Source organism: Gossypium hirsutum, chromosome D11 (assembly GCF_007990345.1).
Source record: "Gossypium hirsutum isolate 1008001.06 chromosome D11, Gossypium_hirsutum_v2.1, whole genome shotgun sequence".
Classification (NCBI taxonomy): Eukaryota; Viridiplantae; Streptophyta; class Magnoliopsida; order Malvales; family Malvaceae; genus Gossypium; species Gossypium hirsutum.
In genome coordinates, this window is record NC_053447.1 from 3,025,073 (window position 1) to 3,043,094 (window position 18,022).

The following is an 18,022-nucleotide window of genomic DNA, read 5'->3' on the forward strand; positions in this document are numbered from 1 at the left end:
AAACTAAAAAACCTTAACTCAAGCGCAGTCATGATATTAACATACTTTATGCTCGTTCAAATTTGATTCGGCCCGAAATATGAACCTAAGATTTTATTCGAACTCGCTCATATTTGTAAATGACTAACTCAAACTCATTTTAAGCTTGCCTATTTTATTTAGGGTGAGTTTGGATGAGCGGTGCGTTTACCTGCGATTAGTGTAAAAACAGCGATGGCGGTGAGATTAGATACTGTAGCGACACTGTAGCGTGAGACAAAAAGTAAGCTAAACGCACCGCACCGCACCCAACCGCCCATCCAAACCCACCCCTAATATACATAGATTATTTTAAATTTAATATTTCCTCTTTTATTAAAATTTTATATGTATACATCTTAATATTATAGATTTAGTTTTTATATGTTATGAATTATATAATATATTATAAACATAAAAAGTGGGTTAAATATAATAAGAACCTACAATGAGATTAATATTTAAAAAATATTTAATTAAATTCATTTAACAAAGACAATAGTTTTTTTTATATATTTTTTATGTAAAATTTATAATAAATAAATAAATTTAAACTTACCGCATGAGACAGCCATTTTTAAAAAATTTCTACCAAAAATAATATTTTTTTCACCCAATAAAAAGAATATAAAAAAAAGTATTTGGTTCGCTGTATTGGATTAGAGGTGTATTGGATTAGAGGTGTATTGGATTAGAGGTATAATGGAATAGATGTGTAATAGCAAATCAACTGTTTGGTTGAATGTAATGGAATAGAGGCGTAATAGTAAAACTGTGTTTGGTTGAATGTAATAGAGGTGTAATAGCATAATGGAGAAAACTAAAATGACCAGAATACCCTTAGCATAAATTTGTTTTGGTAAATGATTATTGTTATTGTTATTTAAATTTTAATAAGATTATTTATTACCAAAAATAAATAATTTAATCATATTTAAACATAATTATTATTTAATATATTTTAATTAAAATATATAATTTAATAAAATTCTTAATAATTAGCAGAAATTTGTTTTGGTAAATTATTTTATTTAAATTTTAATAAGATTATTAATATCAATAATAAATAATTTAATCATATTTAAACATAATTATTATTAAATATATTTTAATTAAAATATATAATTTAATAAAATTCTTAATAATTAATATTCTTATATGAATTTACTCAAATCATAATATATGATACTGTAAAATATAAATTAAAATAATAATAATTAAATATATTATAATTAAAATATATAATTTAATAAAATTCTTAATAATTAATAGTCTTATATGAATTTACTCAAATCATAATATATGATACTATAAAAGAAAATTTGAAATAATTAATATTAAATATATTTTAATTAAAATATATGATTTAATAAAATTTAAAATAATTATAACTAATAAATTATATTTTATGAATTTGTATAATTTAAAATAATAATTATTACATATAATTTAATTATTACATATAAAATTAGTTTAATTAAGGTAACCTAAGTTTAAAACAAATAAAATAAAGAATGAGGATTTGGTTTAGTGTATTAAGTATATCTATTTTGTTGACAAATCTAAACTAAGCTTTTTCTAATGACTAGATCGAAAGGGTGAAGAACCCCAATAAACAAGAACAAGTATAACTATTGTTTTCTATGTCACTGTGATCTTCTAATGCAATCCTATAACTAGGAAGAACCGCATATAATTGGTTGGATTGCGGCTTTGAGATCATCGTAAAATCTTTGCTCCGAAAATCTGCTAGCTCTTCTCCTTGCTGCTGTAGCTATCTTGAGTCTTTCAGACTCGGGCATCTTCACGATTTTCAAGACTGCATCTGCATATTCTTCTACATTTTGAGCAAGAAATCCTGTTTGTGTCCATCTTCATCTAAAACAATGTCCATTTTCGGGCCAGCAGAACTATGAGCTGAGGGGAGTCGAGCAAAATGAATATCATTTTAAAAACATTTTTAAAATGGAAAACAAAAGTAGCTCGAATCAGAAATTATAATATCAGTTGCCATGCTAGCTCACCTATAGGTATGGCTCCTGCAGCCATGTACTCTACAACACTAATGCAAACTGTAAACTGGTAAGAAATCACAGCCATGTACTCCTGCAGCCATGTACTCCTGCAGCTCCTGAGTTAAAAAAAATCAAACTGTAAAGAGTTTCTAGAACTAATCAAGGTTCCAAAACTGAAACACCGGAACCATTAAAAATTTAGCTTGAAGGTCTATGTAAGTATGTGCACCTTCTCGGGACGAAATTGTGCAACAGATATGATTTTTGGAGTTTCCACCGACCTTTCCAAAGGAAGTGCCTGTTTCAGATGTAAACTGGTAAGAAATCACAGATGAATGACACTAAAAAATATAAAATGCACTATGATTGGTGATGAATAACAAGAAACAGAACCTAAAGTCCTGAAGTATCACAAGGTGGATAAACTCGCTTAATGCAGTTAGGAATACCCCAAAGCTTCTCGATGTGAGACTGAGTCCATGAAGAGTTGACCATTACAAGATGAGCACAAGATCCCACCATTACAAAATGTGTTTGGAAGGACTTGTTAAATAGACTTGTTGTATATACTTGTTGGCATAAATTGTGAGGCAAAAATGTATGAACAAATCCAAGAACAATACTCAGTCTTAATGTTCCCCAAACCCCTAATTCATATATAGATCTAAGCTATTAGGGGGAAATCCTAGTCTTACAATGTTTGTGGCATTTGTTTCAGATACATAACCATCCTTGTCGAGCATGATTGCATCATTGGCATTCGCATTATTCCCTTCTATCTGCATTGGACCACACAAATCATTTTTTTCCCAAGAGATAGTTTAACAAAAATGCATATCTGGCATTAGTCTGAGAAACATAATCTCCACCATAACACAGGAAAATATACAGGTCATATCATCCATCATGGTTTACACCCTTAACCCAAACAAAACAAAAATATCCAAGCCTAGAGAGAAAGGTCTACTGAAGTTTTCAGGTAAGAAAATCAGAAACTAAATACAGTTGTTATCTTGCGAAATTTGATTAATCAGTTGATGATACTGTCAGAAGCATTTAAAGATAGTAAGCCGACAAATTGAGAATAATACTTGCTCGAATAGCATGAAAGAATGAAAACAACATTCAAATCATAGATCAGATATTAGAACATCATCTACTCTCAGCTTTATCGTAAAATCAAATGAAAGTCCTGCATTGGACAACCTTTGCCAGTATGTTATTAGAACATATTTTTTATGCTTCATGATTAAAGATTTTGCGTGATCATTCATACACAACAATCAGTGTTCATTTATCAGTGGGTTTGTAATTTGTTTACTACTCTTTGTTTAACACAACTTGCATGGCAGATAGGTAAGACCAAAGTTTTCCTTAGAGCTGGGGTTTATTGAGAAGGAAAAAGACTGGGGATGGAGAAATGCATTTTTATTGTATTTAACAGTAGAGAAGCACCGCACTGCACAATTTCTTAAGGGTGGGGGTGTCGGATTTTCTTTTAAACATAAATTATTTCGATAGAACAGATTTCATAACTCACATCCTATTATCAGCCCAATATATACATATTACTGCTCATAATATCTCCAACTTTATCATGATTATTCAATTAAATTTTTTTTTTAAAATAAACAATCGATTCAACTATCAGAAATAAACAACCGATGCTTCTCATGCAATGAAGATGATGATTTATAACCCTCTCTAATCATGCTTCAGAAAAGACAAGCAAATCAGCATGCAAAGCACCCACAATCCAAGGCAAAGACAGAAAACTAAAATGAAAAGTTCATCCATACCTCACGCCAAGATCGAGAGAACCTAATGAAGCAGTGGCTTTCAAACGTGCTGCAACAAATGAAAGGGAAAAAATGATCGACAGAGAAAATCGATAAAGGCAGACGAGGAGAAATTATGAGGACAGAAGAGGAGAGGGTCGGGTAGGGAGGGAGGGTAAAACAGAGAGTTGGGAAGGGAAGCCGGACGTAATGTGTAATACGCGATTTGAGAAGGGATTAGAAAAGCAGGGAATTTGGGGATTAGGTCGGGATTGTATTACGCACGTAATACCTATTACAGTGAACCAAACACCGGAATAGGAGCGTAATGTAATAGGCGCGTAATCAGGGCGTAATGGATTAGCTAATACACTGAACCAAACACACTGTTAATCTTCGAGAATACACAGACAAACTCAATAAAAATAAAGAAAAGATGAAGGTTAAAGTTTCTAGAAAATTTTTCTATTTAATTTTGAGTCAGGTTTTTGTATTTTTCTAAGATTTATATATATATTTGGTGAAATCTAAAATTTATATTTAATTTTACTTTTTGTATTTATATTTTTATACTTTTTTAGTTTCTTAACATTTCCATATATATTATTTCTCATGTTTTTATAATTTTTCAAATGATTCTTTAATAAGATGTATCTACCTAACATTGTTACAAAAATAATAATAAAATAGTTGACTGAATAAAGTTTAGGTATTAATTCCCTTGAGTGAAGTGTAAGATGTTTTTTTAAGAACAATTTTTAGATTACAGTCCTTTTTCTACATTTTAGATAAGTATCTATTTTGAAGGAAGCTATGATGGAGGCGACCGGTGATAGCTCAGAGGCTGATTGGGTAACCAAAAAAGTAAGATTCAGGGCAAACGAACATGACTGCTGCGGCGTAGACATGGTGGTTGACTTTTCAAAGGGTTCCAGACCATACTTTAAAGATATACCAATCGGACATAGTGCAGAGAAAGATTCTAAGCGTACAAATATCGCTTTTGATGTAGATGAAGATGATATGTTGAAGTTCACGAGGGAGACGTAACTAAATCGGTTGTCAACGGGCTTCCGGCGATCCAGTTTCCAGACAGAATCCACAAGCTTATCAAAGACAGTATGGCAAGCACGATTATTATTAAGCTATTGGACAGCGTATTAGCATTAGTGCGCTCACCAATCAGGCTTATGCTCTATGGAAGTCGTTTCCTTCCTTCAGTCTCATGGACATTGAAAATGGACATTTTTTTTTGTTAAAAAATTTTTGGATGAACGGTGCGTTTACTTACGAGTAATGTAAAAACAACGATGACAGTGAAATTGAATATTGTAGCGATATTGTAGCCAACAAAAGAAACCTACTACTATGGTCCTTGGTTAAAATAGTGGTTCGACACAAGTTATTGATAGTCCTGAGTTACAGGTTATACCCAACTTATCTCATTTTAGTTGTTCAATGTGTCACGGATCGCAAATCAAAGCTCATGACTATTACGCACAAAACGTCCATAGATGTCAGCTTATTATATGGGGCTCATTTGACTCTTATGAATTGACGCTATTCGTGAAAGTTATAGAGAAACCCATCTACTTGAAGTATTGGTGGCTCAATGTAACACTCTAATAAAATTAGAGTTATCAAGGTAAATAGTGTAAATCCAATTGTATAGAGTTTAAATCACTTAGTACTCTCAATCGTAGATAAACTCTAATTTGGATTGTTAACCTAACTCAAATCTATATTATTGATTTTGGAGAGTTCAACTATAAATATAAATAAAGATCTTTCCCTCATTTGTAATAATCCCGTTATATTCAAATATTATTGAGTTAAATAATATATTGGTATTAGTGTGCACTACTTCATTGTGGCTTTTCAATTCTCTATTGCTCTTTTTGTTTTGAGTTACTAATTTCATTAGATTATTTGGTGTTTTCCAAAATCTTTGGGAGAAAGTCAAGCAGCAACTTAATTCTTTAGAGGCTATACTAAACTCTCCTTTCCTTGTCGAGCCACTCTAATAAAGTCTGTCTTGATGGCTATCCCTAATTTTTTCATGCAAACGATGACAATTCCGCGTGGCATTTGTAAAGAAATTGAGAAAGTTGCACAAAGCTTTATATGGGGCTCAAACCAGTTCTTGTTAAATGGTCAAAGTGTTGTCAACCACTAGAGAACGGTGGTCTTGATTTGAGATTTTTAATGGTGCAGAATTCTTCATTTTTGATGAATTAGCTTACCATTTGGTCTCAAATACTGATGCATTGTAGACTAGAGTACTTAAGGCTAAATATAACTTTGACAGTACCTATCTGGATAGTCTTCATCGCACAAACTATTTCTTTGTGGCGATCCTTAGCTCGAATTTGGCCCCTCTCGAAGGAGAATTTATACTGGTCGGTTGGGAATGGGGAAAGCATTAAAGCATCTACGGATTGTTGGATTAGTGAACGCGGGTTGAAGGGGTCCCTAATGATCCAGCTAGTGACGTTGAGGGATGTCGTAGAGGGACAAATTTTTTGGTTAGTTTTGAATGGCCGAATTTTGACGAACAACGAGGGATGTCGTAGAGGGTTCTCTAATGACCCCTCCTGTGGCTGTTGCGGACACTTGTTAGGAGACGCTTTGCACGTTTTCCAGATTGTCCTTTAGCTCGCACGATCTGGTCCCAAGTTCTTCCTCGAAGATTGATGATTAATGAGTTTTTATCTAGTTCGTTAGTGCAGTGGTTGTTCAACAATCTTTCTAACATATGGGGAATAGACTTTGAAGATATGGACTGGGGAACCCTATTTGGGATTGTTGTATGGAAATATGGAAGCAAAGGAACCAATTTTTATTTGCTGTTATACATAGTAATGCTGTCAACATTATAACGGGTTGTGTGAGTTGGGCGAAATCTGTTAAAAGGAATGCTTTGGTTCGTGTATCTTGTGGCACGTGTGGAAGGATATCAACAGGATGGGAACCTCCAGCGGATAATTCCGTGAAGCTTAACACTGATGGAGCATGGAGATCATCCGACCGTGCAGGCTGCAGCTGTTGCTGGAAGGTTGGTTCGGGATAAGAATGGGAAGTGGCTGTGGGGATATACGAGAAGCCTGGGACGCTGCTCGGTATTAGAAGCGGAGTTGTGGCAGATCCTGGATGGTTTGGACTTGCTGTGGAAGCATGGGTACCGGAATATCGTAGTGGAATCGAACAATGCTGCTGCTGTGAAGCTTCTAATGAACGAGGGGAATGCGCGACAGAGCATATCTGTGGCTCGTAGAATCCGGTCGATCTTGAAGCCGCCAGTTGCAATGGAGCATATTCTGGTTTTGGATAGTACCTGTACAGGGACTACTCCCGATATTTTTAATCTTTGTTTTATTCAAAAGAAAAAAAATTAAATATTAAGATGAGAAAAAATCATAAATATCAAATAAAGAAAATATAATCAATGGTCAAATGTAAATTTAAGCCATTAATTAAAATATCTAAAACAATCTATATTAAATTTTTAAAAAAATCATAAAAAAACGTGATATTCATTGAGAGAGAGAGTACAAATATTTTTCAGTTTTCATTTAATATATATATTCTGTTTAATATATATTTGAGGGTCGTTGAATATTTTCCAATATCAAACACTAAGCCTTAGATTAAGAGAAATATTACATTTTTTCCTCTTAATTTAAAAAAAATAGGTAAATTAATCTCTATATGTTAGATCAATGAATAAATTAGTCTTTTTGTTAAAAATTTCATTTATTTTTACTTTTAAAAATTGGTTTATGCATATCAACGTGATGTACAAGTGGCATGCCACGTGTCATTATTTGATTATTTTGTCAACCATATTAGTTTTTAGCAACACAAATGGATGAATTTTTTTAACAAAAATGAACAATTTATTTTTTGATTTAACATGTAAAGATTAATTTGTCCCTTTTTGAGTAGATGGAGAAAAATGTAATTTGATTCCTAATATAAGGACCTCCATAAAACTTTTACCAACATTGGTAAGTTCCATGTAAAAGTAACAAAAAACTCCCTATACTATACCCTAAATTACATTTTAGCCTTTTTATTGAAAAATGGGCTAATTAGTCCTTAATTATATGTTAGAGGAGAGAGCAAAACAACCATGACGTTAAAATTTGATGTTTATATAAGATATAATAGCAAATCTAGCCTTCAAACTTTACAAATTTATTCAATTTGACCCATATTCCTCTATTGGGTCGGTGTTGTTAAGAATAGGGGTTAAATTGAATAAATATGTAAAGATTGACGGCTAGATTTACTATTATATCTTATATAAATATCAAATTTTAACAGAGGGATTGTTTTGCTCACTCATCTATCATATAGAGGTTAGTTTACTATATTTTTAGTAAAAAGGCTAAAATGCAATTCAAAATAGATATAATGACATTTTGGATTTTTAACTTATGTAATTATTTGTTGACGTAATATATAAGACAATAATATACTATCAATAATAAACACACATGAACAATTATACAAGATACTACGTTAGCGCTTGAATGTCACATCAGATTTTCATATGTATTTGATCAATTTGACAAAAATTAAAAGTATAAAAGCTAAATAAAACAAAAAGCAAAAAAAAGCGCTAAATTGATTTTTTTAACCTAAGTTGAGGGTTTAAAATGTCATTATGCGTTCAAGAGATAATAGAGGGGTTTCGTTGTATTTTTAGATAAGTTTCATACTTTTCCATTTGATTAAATGGGTACTGATTAAATCGGTTGCCCGAACATTTGCACAATTCAGTAACTCTATCCTTATTAAGCTTCGACTCCCAACCTCACCTTCGGGTCCAAACCTCATTTTGCTCCTCTCTCTGATCGTTGAAAGTTTCGCATTAATTAAATCACTTTATCTCTCTCTCCCAGCTAAAAAGATAGAAAAAGAAAAAATCTCTTTCGCTTTCAAACCCTAACTTTTTTTTTTCATTTAAAAATTTCCAGAATTTTTTTGACACTCTTCAAGATCGGTTTTTTTCGAGCTTAGTTCTTCACTACTTTACTGTAAGTCCACTTCTCTTTCTTTCTTTCTCCTGAAACTATAATGCCTTTGTTTGTTCAACACATATCGAGCTGCTGCATTTGTGTTAGTGTTAGGGCTCTGGTATTCTAGGGCTGGGCAGTTAATATTATTTCTGTTGTAGCTTTAGTTGTGGTGGGAATTGCTTGCTTTTTGTTCGATCTTTTGTTGTGTTGGTTAGAAATTTGAGTTTCTTTTACGTAATTTTGAGTTTTAGTGTTTGTTTGATTGTATTGAAAATGGGTTATGCTGGGGAAATGTTATTTTGAGCAGTTGCAAAGCTTCAAATGAGCTGAATTTATGATAGTTCTTTTCTTCCTGCTCTGTGAAGGGTTATGAAATTTTTATTCTGATTTATTAGCGTTTATATTTAATTTAGTTTCCTATATTTCTCATTAGTAGTGGATTTATGTTAGTATTTCACATTTAGTGGCTGCTTTGGTTGCTTTTTGAATGTCCTTTTCCTTTTTATGGTATTCGGAGTTCATTGAGCTTGCTAGGGTAGTCTTTGATGCTTTTAATGTTCATTTTTGTTTCCTTTTTCCTATTCACTGATGCTTACTTGGTTTTAGTACTAGCTTTCTGCTGTCCGTATCTTTATTTGTTTGGTTTGCCAGACTGTGCTTCTTTTATGTACATCTGAATTTTGTGATCTAGTGAGCTCTACCTTCATTAATTTGACCTATATGAACTTATGAAGCTTGTATTTTTACTCTTTACTTTTTTCATGTCCATTAACAAGAATGCACCATAAATAAGAAAACAAACAAAAAAGTGGCATTAGATTGTTGGAGTGAAGAAATAAGAAACTTAATTATTAGGTTGTGAACAACTTGCCACTTATTATGAATTCAGAGTAAACTCTTTTCAGCATATTTAGCATCAGAACGCTCCTCACCCTTGTTTAGGGTATTCAGGAATGTGCTTACGAACAATTTACATACAGGATGTTGTCTTTCCTCATTCTGCTTCCTTGGTTGGGTTGAGATACCAATTTAAGAAGCTTTAAGAATGCAAGGGAATGTGGGCTAATGAAAGTCTGAATGGAAGTAGAATTATTTGTGAAGTCTATACTATAGTAGTTAGCTGGAGGAGGATGTCAAGCTTCATGAGTTTATATTGTATTAGGAGTTAGATTGATTGCAAAAACAGTGAAGGTTTTATACGGAAATGTTTTTGTGGTTTTTCACTTTGGTGGCTATTTTGTGGACAATGAGTGATTATTCACCTTGGTTGGGTGAGCTTTTTGTACTTGGTTCTTCTTGCTACATACTGGAAATACATCTGTCTCTTCTTTCCTTGGTAAGTGTTTACTGGGTCTTCATTGTCCGCTCCCTTCTATATCTCTGTGTTGAGCCTAGATGGAATTTGATTAATGTTTGTTCAATGAACTTGCATTCTTCATTCAATACCCAAAATGTTGTATTTTAATGGGAGGCTTCACAGAATCTCTTATTGCTTGTACCTAAGGTTGAAGCATAGCTGTTTTAGCTAAATACTCGAGTTCCTAGCTTGACTTTTGGAGTTGGAAGATCATCTACTATTCAATAGCTAATATCTTTTGAAATATGGCATCTGGAGTGAATTTTAAATGTACAGACGAGTTATGTTTCTAATTCCAATTTGATTTAATGAAGGATTCATATGATTGTGTGCTCTATAATGGAATTTCAGGCATGTGAAAACTTTAACTTAATTCTTTTTTCTTGTAGGTAGTAATTTTCTTCTCACAAAAATTTAGCTGCCGAATAGTTTTGGCTGGATTATCTATGCCTGGGAACGAAGTTGGAGACAGGATCCATAATTTCCTTGGCCAAGAGAGTTTCTCCCAGGGCCAGCATCAATCACAGGTTATTGATGGTACCTGGCCTGGTTTAAGTAACAATCTCTGGGTTGGAAGCCAGAGACAAGTTGGCGGGCCTCTTGTTTCCAGTTTGAAGAATTTAAGTGTTCATCAATTAGGTAATAATTAAGGCATCTTGATTGTTTTTCAGTCTCTACTTGCTCTGGTACAACTATTATTGTACCGAGATATTAATCCATTGTTGTTACATGCTTCTAAACTACTTTTTAATTTGACATTATTTTATTTTCCTTTGGCATTAGCAGAGTCTGACAGAGGACATGGTAGTCAGTCTTCAAGCCTGCAGCATGGGGTTTACTTCAGTCAATCAGGTCTGAGGCCTGACTTTGCCAGAAGTCAATTGCAAAACCAATCACCAACTGCAAATGGCTATATACAAGGGCATCGGGCTTTCTCAGCAAGGCAGAATGAAACAAACTTTTTAGGAGCATCATCTAGAGGCTTATCAGTTCTTGATTCACCAACTGAAAATGGCCCTGATTTTCATAAAAAAAAATCATCAAGGTTAGAACCTACTGAATCTCCCAAAAATTATGATTTTTTTGGAGGGCAACAACAAATTAGCGGAAAGCATCCTGGCATGATCCAATCTTTGCCAAGGCAGCAATCAGGTATGACTGACATGCAGCTGTTACAGCAACACGCTATAATGCAAGAATTACTGAGACAACAACTTCCAAAGCCACAGTTTCACCTACCAGAAGCAAGACAGTTGAGCTCTACGAATCAGGTATCAGACAGCCTTTCTCCAGCTCCAATCAATGGTGTTCCTGTCCGTGATGTTTCAAATCATACCTGGCAGTCTGAGCACATGACACCAAATGCAAATTGGCTACAGCATGGTGCCTCTCCAGCCGTGCAGGGATCCTCTGGTGGATTTATGTTTTCCCCTGAACAAGGGCAGAAGCATTTGATGGGATTGGTTCCTCAACAAGTTGATCAGTCATTTTATGGGATTTCTACCACTGGTGCAAGAGGAAATCCATATCAATATTCTTCTGCTCAAATGGATAAACCTTTAATACAGCAGGTGCCAGCTAGCAGTAATCCCTTTCCGGGTAATCAGTCTGCTATGTATTCAGATCAAGTTGGCTTGCAAGATGGAACTTTGATTTCTAGACAGCATGATCAGGGTAAAAATGTATTTGGGGCTGTGGCTGTGCAAGGTTTAAATAGCGTTCATTCACAGAACTTGCAGCAAATGGTTATCCAGCCAAAAAATGCTGTGATGCAACAGTCTCCTCGGAGGCAAGAACATTGCAGTCCTCCAGAAGCATCCCTGGAGAAGTCAGCAGTTCAGGTTTCCTCCTCCCAGAATGTGGCTATGCTGGATCCAACTGAAGAAAAGATTTTGTTTGGTTCAGATGACAGTATGTGGGATATCTTTGGAAAGAGCACCAACTCGGGTTCAGTATTGGATGCTACAGACTCTTTAGGGGGATTTCCTTCTCTGCAAAGTGGAAGTTGGAGTGCTCTTATGCAGTCTGCTGTAGCAGAAACACCGAGTAATAAAATAGGGGTACAGGAAGAGTGGAGTGGTTTGGGTATGCAGAATTGTGAACCTCCAAATGGGAACATGCCTGCATCAACTGTCAATGACGTCAGCAAACAGCTATCCCCTTTGACTGATTACAACTTGCAAAAGGCCCTGACTTTGAACTCTAAGCCTTTTCCCATGTCTATGGATGCCAATATCAATTTTGACTTTTGTAGTGTTCCTGGGGTTCAACAATCAGGAGTTCAGACTGCAAATGAACAGATGAGGATGCATAATGATACCCCTCAGAGGTCTGTTCAACAGCTAACAGACGGACGAAGCAAATGGTTATATCAGAGTCCTCTACAAAAGAATGCAGCTGAAAGTGCTCAACTCTTGGAAAATGTTGCTCAGAGTCCTGATGTGCAAGTAAGTGCAAGGAGCATTTCAAGTCCCCAAGGCATAGCTGCATATGATCCTCGTGGTCAAATCCACAATAAGCCAAACAGTTGGAACTTTGTTGAGTCTGCATCACGTAGTGGTGGTGCCATATCAAAAAGTCAGGATGCTGAAAGCTCGTTGCAATCGTCTCAGAATAATGATCACATAGGTTCTATGTATGAGAGAGGTCATGGTTCTGCTCTTGATCATCCTGAATCACGGAATGTGAATTCCAGCTTGGGAAGCCCAGAGGTGAATAGGGAAGGTTTTGATCAGGATAATGTTGCTGCAATAACAGATTCAAGAACCACTAGGGTCACCAAGGAGAGCAGCCAGCAGCTTCCAAACAGCCATAATCTTACTCTCTGGAGAAGCATTGATTCTAAAGTAAATTCTGGATTAAGCAGGATGCCAGCAAATTTTAAGGAAAATCTGTATAAGAGTCCTCAAGCTTTTGATTCCTCTGGAAATAATTACTTGGACAAGGGACTGTCTGAAGCAAATATGGAGAACCTCAATGTCAAAGAAAATTCAAATGACAGTTTTCCCCGTAACTTATCCCACCATACTTCCACTGGTGGCAATAGAGAAAATGTCTGGTTGGATGCAAATGATCCACAGGGAGCAAAACAGAAGTCATCTGTTCAAGTTAGTCATAAACCTTATGGAACCCGTAACTTTCAGTATCATCCTATGGGGGATCTGAATGCGGAGGTTGAACGTTCTTATGGAACTAAAAGTGTCACACAAATGCAGGGAATGCCCAATGTTTCCCAAGGATCTAAAGTTCATGACCAAGGATATTTTGGGCAGTCAAAATATACTTGTCATGCTGCTGGAGAGTCTACAGACACTGAAAAGGTTATTTCCTTTGTTTGGCCGTATATGTTAATGGTTTGAAATAGCCTTTCTTTTATTAATGTAGCCTTCAGAAGACCTAACATTCTTTTATTAACTTTCTTCTGCATATTAGGGTTGTTTTCAGGGCATTCAAGTAGACGAGGTACCTTCCAGAAGCTCAAATCCTGGTTCTTCATGTGAGAGATCTTTTGGTGGTTTTGTGCCAAACAAGACAGCTTCAAATAGGTAGGCGAATATTTTGTACTTCTCAATTTTTAGCTCGACTTGAATATTGCTTTTCTCAATTCTTATTGTGGGTGTTACTGATATGTAAGATATAGTCTTTTGGATTGTTAAGCTATGATAGTAAAAACTCATTCATCATCATATGACATTTGAAATATGGTAAAGCCAACAATTCTGCTTTCCTTACTATTACATTTGTGCTATTTACTTTTTCTTGTGCCCTGAGTTTTCAAATTTTTGCAGTAAAAATATGTTGGAGCTTCTTCAAAAAGTTGATCAGCCAAGGGAACATGGTACTGCAACACACTTGAGCTCTTCTGAACGCAATCAATCATCTGAAATGCCAGATGCAGAGACTTCTGATGGATCTGTAGGCCAATTTGAGTATAATAAGCCTTCTGCATCTCAGGGTTTTGGTTTAAAACTGGGTCCTCCATCTCAAAGGTTTACTATTCCAGATCGTGTAATTTCATCTCAGAGTTCTCTGCTAGGAGTTAATTCTTTAAATTCAGTTCATGTTTCTTCTGAGGTAGGAAGGAAGGATCGTACATGGTTGGGTTCAACAGCTTCTGGTCAGTCCTCGACTCATGGAGCATCCCATGAAGATATTACGAATAATGTTTCAAGTGTTTCTGGTCTAACCGGTATCCAGGGCAATGTTTCTGCGGGTTTTACCTCTGATTATTCTTATTTAAAAAGTCATCTTCAAAGCCAGCATTTTATTGGTGCGGGTAGACAGATAACACCAAATGAATCTGTCAATGCACCTTTTGTTGGGTTGGCATCTGAGTCAAAGCAGATTGATGACTCTTCTGAGAGAGCTCGAACTAGTCAATTGGGTGGCAAATCAGCACCTCGCAAACGTAAAACTGCTCCAGATGACGACTTTTCTTCTTCAGAGACTTCTTTTCCTATTAGTAGCACTGCAAAACAAAACCTTGCACAGGATTCAGGTCAGCAGTTTCCGGTGTTGGAGGCTATGCCAGCTTCCCAACCCTCTGCCACTGCTGAATCTTCTCAGCATGGTGCTTATACGCAAATGCCCAATGTTTGGACCAGTGTCTCAGCCCCAGAACATTTATTAGGAACTCGGTTCTCTCAGGCGTCACAAAATTTGTTGAATCCTCATCAACAGTCAAATAGTAACTCAGAAAAAACTCTTCCTGGATCAGAGAAGCTAGATGATCAAATTGCGCAGGCAGGAAATAGTGGCCAATCTGAGTTCCCTGCAGGCTTTGCTAAACCAAAAAGCTTTGTTGGAGAAGAGCAACCAGAAAAAGCTCAACTGGGATTATCGGAGAATAATGCCATCCAAAATCCTTTAAGAATGGAAAGAGACATTGAAGCTTTTGGCCGTTCTTTAAGACCAGATAGTGCTGTGTGTCAGAATGATTCATTGTTGCATCAGGTACAGGCGTTGAGAAATACAGAGGTTGATCCAAGGAGTGTTAAAAAATTTAAAGGTCCACCTCCAGACTCTGGTTTGGATGCTCAGCAGGAAAGTTCCCAGGGTGCAGAGCAGTTATCTTATGGATCCAGTACTACGATGAGAGATGCCCTGGTTAACCGTACTTCAGTTCCTTCTGGAGATTCTAAAATGCTGAGCTCTTTATCAAACACTGGAGATAACCATGAGACACAGTTATCTGCTAATAATATGTTGGCATTTGTTCGGAATGATCCCCAACATTTCTTCAATTCTAATAATTCAGCTCCTAATATTAGGGTTGAACACTCTCAGATCAGTCCTGAGATGGCTCCATCCTGGTTTAATCAGTGTGGGGCAATTAAAAATGGGAAAATGTTGCCCATATATGATGCTCGGAAAATTGCCATGATGAATGCTACAGAAAAAGCATCCATTGTTGGCTGGGCTTCTGACAGGTTGCCTGTTCATTCAAGTAAGCAGATTAATACCGTTGCTGATGCTAATCTGATGGATAAAGCCCGGGAAAGCTCAAACTTTATGCCAATAGCAAGCGAGTACATCTCCCCTCACTCACTGCCACCTGATATTGCAAATCAGAATTTGGTTGTGAGAGCAAAGAAGCGCAAAAGTATGATGTTTGAGTTTCTACCATGGCATAGAGAGGTGACTCAAGGTTCTCAAGGGCCTCAGAACATCAGGCGAGTGGAGTCAATATCCCGTTTGTTGCAATGACTTTTAACATTATACATGTTGATGGTCCAAAGTGCTCAAAATTTTCTGATTGATAATTTGCTAACATGCAAAATATAATTGCTCTCCTCTCACTATCCTATTGTTTTTTGTTCTTTTTGGAATTATCTATTGATTACAGTGTCGCAGAAATGGAATGGGCTCATGCAGCAAATTGGTTGATTGAGAAGGTGTGTTCAATGTCAGCTCTGAATGTTTGTTTTTCCTTCTTAAAACTCCAAGAGTTCTCAGCTTACAGACATTGATCTTAATTGCAGGTTGAGGATGAGCCTGAAATGATTGAAGATTGGCTGCCAGTTTTTAGATCCAAAAGAAGGCTTGTTTTGACAACACAGCTTATGCAGCAACTACTTCGTGCTCCTCCAAGAGTAGTTCTTTCTGCAGATGCCAGCAAAACCTATGAGACTCTGACCTATTTTGTTTCTAGATCAGTTTTAGGGGATGCATGCAGCACGGCATATATACCTGAAAGTAATACAGCTGTTCCTCCTGGAAGTGGAAGCATGTAAGAACTGGTTAATTATTTCTGAAATCCTTGAGCATCTTCTTTTTTGTGAGCATACCATCTTACTGATGATTTTGTTTTTGTCTATTTGCTTTTAGCCTCTCTAAAAAGCTTAGGGAGGACAGAAATCAATTCATCTTAAAGGCTGCAGAAGAGTTTATCATCAGGGCAAAGAAGCTGGAAAACGATTTACAGAGGTAACTTGCATAAACTTTTTACCATTCATCTTCATGCATAATATCTCATCCAGTGTATATTTAGGAGTCTTGAAGTTCAACATTTTGTGTTAAGTACTTCCGTCACAGACCACCCATTCAGTTTATTATTTTGTTGTCTCATGGGTGTGTCAACATGTCTGAATTCAGAATTTGATATTGTTTGTTCATTCGCTTTATTTTAGAAGTAATATTTTGCTTGGGGCTCGACTAAACCTAGTAATATGTGCATTCTCATTGTGTTTTATGTCATATCTAACTAATATTGCCGAGTCTAGGCTAGACTGCATCTCTATTTATTTGTTACTTTTGGATAATTTTCTTTGCTTTGTTTGGTCAATGCAGCCACCATTTATGGTTTTGCCTTAAGCTCATCATGATTTTGTTGTTGTGTCTAATATTTGCTCTGTATTTAAGCAGTCTGGACAAGAGAGCCTCAATCTTGGACTTGGGACTGGAATGTCAGGATCTAGAGAAGGTTGCAGTCATCAATCGTTTTGCAAAGTTCCATAGCCGGGTGCAAGCTGACGGGGCTGAGACCTCATTGTCCTCAAATTTGAGTCCTCGCAAATTCTCCCAAAGATACGTTATCGGAATACCAATGCCTAGGAATCTACCTGATAGGGTACAATGTCTTTCACTTTGATCATTAATTGATTGATATTTTTTTGTTGTTTTTTGTTGGGGAAGGGGGGGGTTGGAGGAGAATGAACGGCCATTGTTATCCGTCATTCTTCTCTTACTATGCTCCAAGTTCTTTTGCTCATAATTGAAGCACACAAACAAATATGTAGGATAAGAAGCACGTAGATCTTCACACATTGTAGGCCATTGATTCTTCATGCTGATCAGGTTTAAGCATTTTGAAATTTCTTGGATGTATGCATGCGTGTATGTATGTATGATGTATGCATGCGTGTATGTATGTATGTAATGTATGTATCGAAATAATTGGAATAAAAAATCAATCTTCATTGGAAGAGCTGCTTGCCAACCCACCTGCAAAATTGTCCTTGTTGCCGCATCATCACCAATTACCATCATCTTCTTCAAAACCAACCTGGATTTTGATCCATGCTTAAAAACTGACATTATCACAGACTGAATTTCACTTATTCCGCCATAACCGTATCCGATCATATTCACAATCTAGAATGGGATGATATTTTATCAAATTGGATGTATTCTAATTTCATGCTATTTGAAATGTAAAAGCATGGTCTTGTAATCTTGAATATTCAAAGGTATAAATCTCAAAACTCAAAACGAAATCTGATTTTAGTTAATATTAGACATGAAATGTCGATTTAATTTAATTTAATATAGATACAATTATTGACGTACTGTAAATTGACATATTATTGTTCGATTATATTGATCGAATTC

At 35.6% G+C, this 18,022-nt stretch overlaps 2 protein-coding genes across 5 annotated transcripts; one reads left to right on the forward strand and one right to left on the reverse strand.

The window, feature by feature from the left end:
* Positions 1 to 1,936: 1,936 nt before the first annotated feature.
* Positions 1,937 to 4,187, reverse strand: LOC107912110 (branched-chain-amino-acid aminotransferase-like protein 1). 2 transcript variants are annotated; one of them, XR_005920928.1, is made up of 4 exons: positions 3,833 to 4,187; positions 2,729 to 2,812; positions 2,263 to 2,331; positions 1,937 to 2,149 (listed from the first exon to the last, which is right to left on the reverse strand). XR_005920928.1 is itself a non-coding variant. In XM_041105523.1 (3 exons), exons 1-3 carry the CDS (start codon positions 2,816 to 2,818, stop codon positions 2,081 to 2,083), a joined length of 228 nt encoding a protein of 75 aa, XP_040961457.1. In that variant the 5' UTR covers positions 2,819 to 3,521; the 3' UTR covers positions 1,937 to 2,080. The 2 variants fall into 2 exon arrangements, 1 of the variants encoding a protein (XP_040961457.1); XM_041105523.1 differs by lacking the exon at positions 3,833 to 4,187 and having other exon boundaries at positions 2,729 to 3,521.
* Positions 4,188 to 8,577: 4,390 nt separating this feature from the next.
* Positions 8,578 to 17,616, forward strand: LOC107912109 (uncharacterized). Of its 3 annotated transcripts, none has more exons than XM_016840167.2 (9): positions 8,578 to 8,853; positions 10,586 to 10,831; positions 10,979 to 13,512; positions 13,625 to 13,737; positions 13,981 to 15,864; positions 16,038 to 16,086; positions 16,174 to 16,421; positions 16,520 to 16,618; positions 17,057 to 17,616. In XM_016840167.2, the coding sequence occupies exons 2-9, from the start codon at positions 10,639 to 10,641 to the stop codon at positions 17,280 to 17,282; spliced, it is 5,346 nt and encodes a 1,781-aa protein (XP_016695656.2). In that variant the 5' UTR covers positions 8,578 to 8,853; positions 10,586 to 10,638; the 3' UTR covers positions 17,283 to 17,616. The 3 variants fall into 3 exon arrangements, with proteins under 3 accessions (XP_016695656.2, XP_016695655.2, XP_016695657.2); XM_016840166.2 differs by having other exon boundaries at positions 8,579 to 8,853; positions 10,582 to 10,831; XM_016840168.2 differs by having other exon boundaries at positions 8,583 to 8,853; positions 10,582 to 10,831; positions 13,637 to 13,737.
* The last annotated feature ends 406 nt before the right edge of the window (positions 17,617 to 18,022 follow it).